General features: G+C 40.9%; 1 protein-coding gene across 1 annotated transcript; it reads right to left on the bottom strand.

Annotated features, from left to right (window-relative positions):
• Positions 1-700: 700 nt before the first annotated feature.
• Positions 701-7,133, bottom strand: LOC114239357 (sodium/potassium-transporting ATPase subunit beta-2). Its single transcript, XM_028169517.2, has 6 exons — positions 6,980-7,133; positions 5,320-5,492; positions 3,686-3,940; positions 2,016-2,308; positions 1,307-1,475; positions 701-942 (listed from the first exon to the last, which is right to left on the bottom strand). Exons 2-6 carry the CDS (start codon positions 5,477-5,479, stop codon positions 839-841), a joined length of 981 nt encoding a protein of 326 aa, XP_028025318.2. The 5' UTR covers positions 5,480-5,492; positions 6,980-7,133; the 3' UTR covers positions 701-838.
• Positions 7,134-9,001: the final 1,868 nt, after the last annotated feature.

Below are 9,001 nucleotides of genomic sequence, written 5' to 3'. Positions count from 1 at the left end.
AGAAAGTTTTATTTTAACATAGATGATCAGTAATATGCTTATTGATATTAAAAGAACTTTTTTTACTGCTGGATTCAGATTCAAAAAGCCGCTTAGATGTTCTGGCAAAACAAAAAGCAGACTGTTTTTTTTTAAATCATTATATTGTTTTTTCAATCGCCAAAAATAAACAAACAAATATGGATACAAAACAAAAGTAGCATTTTAAAATTACGCAAGCCAAGAGTGAGCGCCTTACCACAACCTAAGAATTTTCATTTGTGAAAATCGTGTCGTTGTCGACTAATGACATCGTGTATTAAAAATCAAACACGCAAAAATTATAAACATGCGCAATTGTTTCCTTTTTTTTCTTTTTCTTTCTATTCGCTGGAAGCCTAAGGGACTATTACAGATAGGCGCGGACGGGTAGGTGAGCTCACCTGAGAAAATTTGACAACACTAGTCCTAGCAAGAGCAATGCTTCGTGAATCTATCACCGGATGGGAGTCGCGACTCACTGAGAAGATCCGGTGACAAACTCAGTGAGCTATGTCTATGGGAATTGTTTACATTACTGGTGGGGCGTACTGTGATGTGCGTAAATACCACCCATCTACTCCGTATTCAAAGCAGTCCAGCTCTCCGGTTTGAATAGTAGGCAAGTGATGCAATGAAATTTAGACTTAAAGGCTTACGAGTTTACAATGAAATTAAGTAATTCTGAAAATTAATTATGTTTTACTATTCAATCTCACTCAAATAACAAGTAAGTAAATACAAGAAATTTTATTCTCTAATTATTAATATATACGTCTATATACTTCTTTATCTTGTGCGTGTCTGCTGTTTGTACACTCTACTCGATCAATATCTCGATGTGTACAGAGCCCATGGCTTCAAGTCTCTCATACTTGATGTTGTTCGCCCAGGCACGACATTCAACGTTAATTAGCATGCCAGCTGAAATTATAGACACCTGTTACTATAAAGGTAAATGCGTTATCCTTGTTAGAAAGCTGGTTAGTGAGCTAGGAGTCCATGGGACCGGGAAACCTTTCGCGGTTCGAGGCGTATTTGTTAAAGATGTTTGACTATCGAGATTTGGAAGTGTTTAATCTTGTCTCATAAAATGGTTGTTTCTGATATCCATGGATTATTTTTAGTCGTTTTTTTTAATACTTTTAATGTATCCAAATTAGGCTTTTGGGCTTGGCCCGTGAACCTTACACTCGTCGTCTGTCTTGAAAGTCAATAAAATAAATGTAAAGTGAATATAAGTGTGTTCATAGTGATTCGTAAATACCTGAATAATTATAATACATACTCTTAGGTCTCTGCAAGTGCACAGCTACAAGAGGGCTCAGGTATCCTTCCTGGTTGGTGTAGGGGAAGTAGTACCCCGGGAAGCCTCGGTGAGGTAGGTACTGTATGGGACCAATATTCTCGCGATCAGCTGGGTTCTCGCCTTGGCAGGAAACCCAAACCATGTTTAGCTGGAACAATGTATAAATTTAGTTAAGTACTAGCAATTGACCTGAGTCAATGGGCCTCGGTCAGATAACAGGGACGCAGTAGCTCATTTTAAGGCTAGCGTTTATGCCATAGAAAAGTTTCCAGTACCAAATTATCGTACCTAGATTTTCAGCACACAGTAAGTATTGTATTATTGCTTTGCACTCCTATGAATTAGGATAGTGTTATCTACTTATTAAAATTGATTCATAGCACCTTCTACCAAAAACACACAGATGAAAAATGGAGTCATAACTAATGATTCATTTGGAAAATTTTATAATAGGTACAAACAAACAAAAAAACAAATTTTCTAAAAACATCATTAGTTTGAATTATTAAATAAATTTGCAGCGACATTTTGAGGCACTAATAATAATTAAAAAAATTGTGACACAAAATCCTACTACACTGACAGGCAATATTAGAGGGTTTTTTCCTCTGTACTTAAAATACACCAACTAAACGTTTCCTAAACTGTACCCAAATTTGAGGTACCTAATAGTAAATTTGACACATACGTAGTTCTTATCATACGCCGTCATGTTCCTGATGTGCTCCTTCAAGTCCTCCGGCATGTCTTTAGGAAGATTGTCAGAGCTGTTGTAGAACTGCGGTCTCCAACCGTAGATCTTATTTAGCTTCAGGAAGATGCAGGGTGTCGATTTGTGGTAGCCGAAATAGTTGTCCTGCACGCAAGGTCCCCACGCGCTGATGTCTACATCACAGACTTTCCCAGCTGGAGGAGGAAGCTTGAAGTCACAGTTGTGGATGTTCTGGCCCGCACCAGCTTTTTTGCCATCGCGCTTGTACGCTGTTGGATTGTAAATTGGAGTTAAAGCGTTTTATGTCATCGGATTTTCAACCGTTTGCTCCAATAGTTGTCCTATTAGTTTAAGATATTTCACAAAATGCCACACTCTTTTTTTAATTATTATGGAATTACAACGAGAAAAGTGTTTCGTCTGTCCATCTGTTGTTAAGTAGTTATCAGTGCCTATAGACACCGAAAATTGAATTCCGTCATCGACTTTGAGACATAATGGTGAAGTTTTCAATTGGATTGAAAGACGACCACCCTCTAAGCCGGTACGCATGACTGTTAATTAGCATTTAACGCGAATCAGGATTTACAATAAAACTGGTTCTTCAGGCGCTGCTAAACTCATTAATACTAACACTTTTTTTTTTTTTTTTCCCTACCTAAGCTGAGAGCCTTGAGAGGCTATATCAGCGTAACCCTAACTTTTGTAGGTGAGCTCACGGGGCTCAAACCTGATGACGTTGCTAACACGAACCCTAGCAAGAGCCGTGCTTCGCAGAATCTACCACCGGATCGGAAACGCGACCCACTGAGAAGATCCGGCGAGAAACTCCGTGGGCTGTGTCTGAGAGTTAATTTACTCGTCGAGCCCTTCGTCGCAAGCGACGGGTTCGACGAGAACGGTGACCGGTGCTTGAAGTACCTAGAAGCACCGTTAGTGGATCGGGAGGATCCGAGATGACGTGTTTTGGGCGACGTCGACTGCTTTCCATTCTGTCCGCAGGATCGGGAATGTAGTTACCGGCGGCCACGATGAGAGGGTTCTCGTGTCGTGCCGCTTTATCGAAGTGGCGCATCGACGCCGACTGCATATACTTACTGGTGGACTCTAAGTCCAGGTCGTCATGGAGGTCGACGTTCCTGACGAACCACGGGGCTCCGACGGCTATCCTGCAAAAACGGGATAGAATAATTTGGAATGACTTTAAGTGAGTGCGGGCCGCGTGAGCGAACATTACACTTGCATAGGTCATGACGGGGCGTATGCAAGTTTTGTAGAGTGTCACCTTATTTCTAAGGGACATTTTACTTCGCCTACATATCATCGGGTAGAGACGTCCTAGTATAAAGGCGGCACGGTCGCGTACCGTCTTGATGTGCGGGCGGAATGTCATCCTACTGTCGAGGGTGACGCCTAAATATTTGACCTTCGGGGCCCACGGTATGGGCTGGTCGAACATCGTGATTGGGTTGGTATCCAGTGGATGAGGTAAGCATATTAGTTTGTGTTGGTAATGAGGTTTCTCAATGAGGGTACGACCTAGTTAGAGAATTGAACTAGATGGTACTGATGATACAAGTACTATTCCAAGCGAAATTAAATATAATGGTACGGTTAGAAAAAAAGTATTAATAATTCAAACTCACCCGCTAAGAAGGTGGATAGCTTTTTAACCCAGAACTGTTGGCTGCCTGGGTCATTTCCCTTGTACCAGATGACACTGCTGGCGACTTCCGGAGGCGTTGGCCTGAAGCCCAGCCCTGGGTTAGTGCCAATGATGCTTCTCTCGAGCTGCCATTTCGGTTGCCTAGCATCCAAAAGCTGGAGGAACGTCCACATGCAGATAGCGACTAGGATGGCGAGTGCGGAGTAGAAGATAAAATAGAACAAAGCTATTTTTGCTGCGAAACAATATAAATATCAATGCATTTTTGCATTTTGGAGTCTGTTTAGAAAATAAATATGTAGCTTATTTTATTTTATTCGAGGCTAGTGTTTCTGTTTCTTTAGGAAATAATGATGTTTGAGCAGGAGGTATGGATCTAACTATACGAGCAACTCAGACCACGAAATTAAGTCGTATTCTCATCTGAATTGTATGACGTTTGTTCCAACCTTAGATTAGGAACACATAGCGGCTTCGTGGCAGAATTCGATAGACATTACGTCCTACTACAGGTTGACTATCGCGTTGTGCTGTTATTATAAGAAGATAATATTCCCTCTAATTCTTCGTTACATTTTATACAAATTATGTGTCAATAGTGTTAATGGTACACTGTCGACAGTATCCGAGAGAAATGGACACGGACAGGATGATATGATAATTGTTGTGTTTTCTTTTATTTTTGTCTGCAGAATGCTTAAATACAAACACACACAGTCAATCTGAGATTACATTTAAAAACGGCAAAGTAAATCCGGAAAGACTTACAAGATTACTCATAGCTATTTGAATTATGAGAAACATTACAACGTCTAGTCCGGTTTGAGCCCGCCAGGGTCAGTACAGAGCGCCGCACAGGATGTATAGCAATGATCTCATTGTGCCAATTCAGCGACCGTCGGGACTTCCGCTCCGGGTTGTATGGTAACTGGGTGTCGCCAGCTACTTGTAATGTCTAAGTCTTTTGGAGTTTTAGGGCTAGATGGTGTTATATTGGAAGAAGATCTAATTTAACGATGTCTGGTTCTTTTACGATGGCATTAGTTTATTATGGACGTAATAAATCATTTTACATAGCCTTTAACTAATATCGGCGACATTAATAACATCCTCGTATACTACTAGTTACGAAAACAACGAACACGAATAACGACTCTGAATATTTTCAGAAATCGATATCAAATGCCTGTGGCCTAATAAGATACCAGATGTAGTCATGGGACTTTTTGGTACACTCGAGGGATCCTTTTTCGTTTTTTCCATTTCTTCTGGGCCTGAGGCCAAACTTCCTACGAGGTGCCCGCGCCTAGGGGGCGTGTGGAGTATGTGGAACTCAACAGCTTGGACTGTCCCTCAGGTCAGAGCCCGGGCGGGATAAGGGGATTACCGCGATCAACATTGCAACAACGCGCAATACTCAAAGGGTCCTAAGGCAGGTATACTTATCTTATCACACACAAACACACACAAAGGTCTTCAACAATGTAGACCTGAGCTGCCACAGTGTATCGTATTTCTTTTGTACGTAATTTGTGTCTATTGGCTCCAGTAAAAAAACTGACACCAGATGAACCAGCGCATCTGCCGATTTCACCAGTAAAGAAACCTACTCACACCAACTAGATCCTGTTCTTCCACAGAACTGCCTGGTCTTCGGGTTCCAGATGAACCGTTTCACTTTTTGGGATCCGGTTAGAGGTGGTTCCTTCTCCCTGTAGTACATGTTGAATCGCTCTAAGCTCGTCAGGTCGGATGTTCGTTTCTTAACCGTCATTTTTATGCTGGTTCTGCAGAAGAAATTATAGAATGATCAAATTATGCCATTAAATTGAGAACGCCTGCATCTGCACCGACCAAAATGAAGGCATATTTCATGAAAATCCTTGTTGTCATTTGATAGGCTCTCTTATGAAATAGGGACAGGACTATTAAGTTTAATACAGTTACTAGCCCTTGTGACCTCACAACGAGAGAATCGTGGTCGGGCCAAAACAAGAAACTTAAAAAAATAAGCCAAACAAGTACCACTGTTAGTAAAGTAAAGAAAAGTCAGATAATTAGTGATAGGATAGACCCAGGTCATACTGATTGTATATACTGAATGAATAGTGATTAGAGAAGTTCTGGGTCACATAACCCAATAACGCCCGAACAGACTAACGTCATTTCACCAATTGATGAATTGTATGATTTTTGTATAGGTAATTTTTATTTTTAAATATCTGTCAGGTATCATCGAATCTTTTAATAGCACTTTATGCAGCTAGTAACTGTTTCTTCGAAAAAGCAGCACGGTACGATAAAGCCCTAATCGTGGCCCCTTCAAACTACATTTCCAATTAGGCGACAGGGCAACGCAAAGCCGCCGTCCTCCTAAGCAAGTCCTATTGGAACCTGCTGATTTGCTCTCAGTGATTTTAGGCACTTCAAGCACTGGTCCTCCTTCTTGTCAATGTGCACAAGAGTTCGATGAGCAACCTAATTGTAGGTACACGATAAAGGGAAGATCTTTCACTGAGTGGGTGATATTGCTGGGTAGACCGACGGTCCGAATGTTGTTGTTTGGAACTTGTGTATATGCAAGCTTATCTTGAGAAAGTTGTAAGCGAGATTAAGAGATTGTGTTGTATGATGGCTAGCCGCCACACTAGCCAATAGACGCAACGCATTGAGTTTCACGCCGCAACTTCTCAATGGGTTGCGGTTCCAATCTGGTGGCAGATTCAGCGAAGCACTGTTCTTGCTAGGGCTACTGTTAGCAAGTCCTCCCAGATTGGGCCTCGTGGCTCATTTACCAAACTGTGCGTAGCTGGAATAACCCCTCGAGGATACCAGCGATTAGGTAGATAAATGTAGGTAAGTCACAATTGCGAGTTGAGTGGTATAATAATATGCTGGTAGGTAGTAGTGGTAGGACCTCTTATGACTCCGCAAAGGTAGGTACAACCACCCAGCCTCTTTCCGTCGTGAAGCAGTAGTGCGTTTCGGTTTGATGTGTGAGGTAGCCGTTGTAACTATATTTACGTTCTAGATGTCTATGGTCTGTGTAGGTGGGCTGTGAGTTTGTCCACCAATCCATGCAATAAAAAAAAGGTGGTAATGGATTGTAAATTGTGATATTGGATGGGTTAGAAGTATACTTTTACGGTGCTTATTTAAAAAAATGCCAAAAAATGAGAGGCACGTAACTCTAATGTGCAAAGGTACTACTATCCTACCATGATTTGTGGTCGGCAAGGCAAATCATAAAAAACAATGCATCACATAAACTCACCTGTGAAATTCGTTAAGAGTAGAGGTCACGCGACTGAGGACGCGTAGAGACTGCGTCCGCGCACTACCACCAAATGACGACAATGCAACCACAGGATAATAGGACGGCTTTATGTATTAACTGACATAAAATATTTTACATAATTAGTGAGTATGAATTTTCAATATTGTGTTAAAACCGAAACACATAAGACAATGGGACAATCTTTTCCGCATTTTGAGACCAAGTATACATCTCAATGTCTATTTAAATTATTCCATGCTTTATTGAATTATGGATGAATGAAAAATAAATTATATAATATCATAATATCTTGCACTGCACTAAAATTCGCATGTCAAATAATGACCAATCATACGCGCTGCTTTTAACATAAGTAATAACTCATTTTCACTATGCTTAGCGAATAAACGATTTCTTTCTTCTTCTTTCTTTCTTTCTACATATCAACTGACTCCAAGTACATATCTTTGCCAGAAGTAATCGTTCTGATAATCGCGATTCAGCGTGTTCGTGAATTACTTAAGCTACTATCACAATAACGATACTCGGCTCCTTGAGATGCTGCTTTGTTTCTTATTCCTATTACCCTTGTAGGTAACGAGCGTACGCTCCACTTGATGGTAAGTGGTTACCGTCGCTCATGAACGTCAGCAATACCAAGGGCAGAGCCAACGTGCTGCCTACCGTTACCGTGCTTTGTATTTAGTCCTATCCCTAAGTCCCTAAGTGTAATATCCCATTCATTCATTCATTCACTTATCTTCCCGTCCATCTCCCGTACTTAAAAACTGATGGTAGAGCGCATCGTAAGCCCACACGGGTAGGTATCGTCATACTGCTTTTTTCTGCCGCAAAGTAACCATGAGGTCCGGTTTTAATAATGGGACACCCGTTACACAATGCAATGGAGACTTTGCATTGTGTAATCTGGTCTCACGGAGTGACGGCATTTACATGAAGCAACTTACACGTCTATCAAATTCAATAATCAGAATCAGGACTGCGAGGTCGTTTACCGGCTGATGCAACATGACAAAAGGAATAAGTCCCTTACGATGGCCTACTAACAAGTATGTCGATTTAATTTGTCCAAATTGACAGAATAGTTAAGCTACGACCAGACTAGTTAGTTTTGTTGTGTTGAAGCTTCTTGTTCACATGTTACATGAGATCGTGCATAGTCGCCCCCTCATAGGCGCAATCCTGACATTCATCATAATTACTTTACTTTGTTCTTAAACTTATTCAACATAGGGAGTTGAACAAGCGCATTTATTTCGCGCTTGTCAGAGTAGTTTTTACCTGTGGCGAAAGGCAAATATTTTGTACTGGAACGTGATGGGTATTGGTAGCCACTACGATTCTGCTGACATCAGCCGTGAAGCAGTCATTCGGTTTGAAGAGTGAGAAGACATCAATCAACACAATTATCCATTAACATATTGCGTAGACGGGAGAAGTTTTTTGTTACCTATTGTAAAATGGTTATCAGAGCCCACAGACATCACCTTGAGACATGAGGTCGAATTCTGAATCGCACTGTACAATTGGCCTAACTTTCAAACCGGAATGCCAGACTATTTCGCGACAGAAGCAAAAATGGAAATGTTGATTATGATTTGATGACATGATGATATTATCATGTTATCAAATCATGTTTTCGCGTCTGTGGACTTCGGTAATCAGTAACAGATAGGAGCCATACGGAAAAAAAAAATATCGGGTGTTATTATATTATCGCTTGAAAGGTAAAATCATAAAAAAAGGGTTTGTTGCGCCAAATCCACAAAAGGGTAATAACATGGGTTAAGGGCAAACAAGACTTTATTTCCAGTAGCCTAAAAACAACTTTTAAATGCCTCAGTAAAATCGACAGTTGCTTTCAGTCCACTATAGCAATGCGACACGATCAAGATCGACTGCTGTTTGATTACCATCGTTTTGTTCGAACCTAATTATTTTAAAGAACCCTCTAAAAATCCGGGTCACAAGAGGCTGTGTTGAAGGCTTACGAGTCGA

The sequence above is a fragment of the Bombyx mandarina genome, chromosome 04 (assembly GCF_030267445.1).
Source record: "Bombyx mandarina strain Sakado chromosome 04, ASM3026744v2".
Classification (NCBI taxonomy): domain Eukaryota; kingdom Metazoa; phylum Arthropoda; class Insecta; order Lepidoptera; family Bombycidae; genus Bombyx; species Bombyx mandarina.
This window is presented reverse-complemented; position numbering and strand designations above follow the sequence as displayed.

Excerpts from the sequence above, each read along its gene's own strand:
- LOC114239357 (XM_028169517.2), bottom strand. The coding sequence starts at position 5,479 with ATGACGGTTAAGAAACGAACATCCGACCTGACGAGCTTAGAGCGATTC. Across the intron at positions 3,941-5,319 it reads AAGAACAGGATCTAGTTGGT|CAAAAATAGCTTTGTTCTAT; the intron begins GTGAGTAGGTTT and ends ATTGTTTCGCAG. Across the intron at positions 1,476-2,015 it reads CGGCGTATGATAAGAACTAC|CTAAACATGGTTTGGGTTTC; the intron begins GTATGTGTCAAA and ends ACATTGTTCCAG.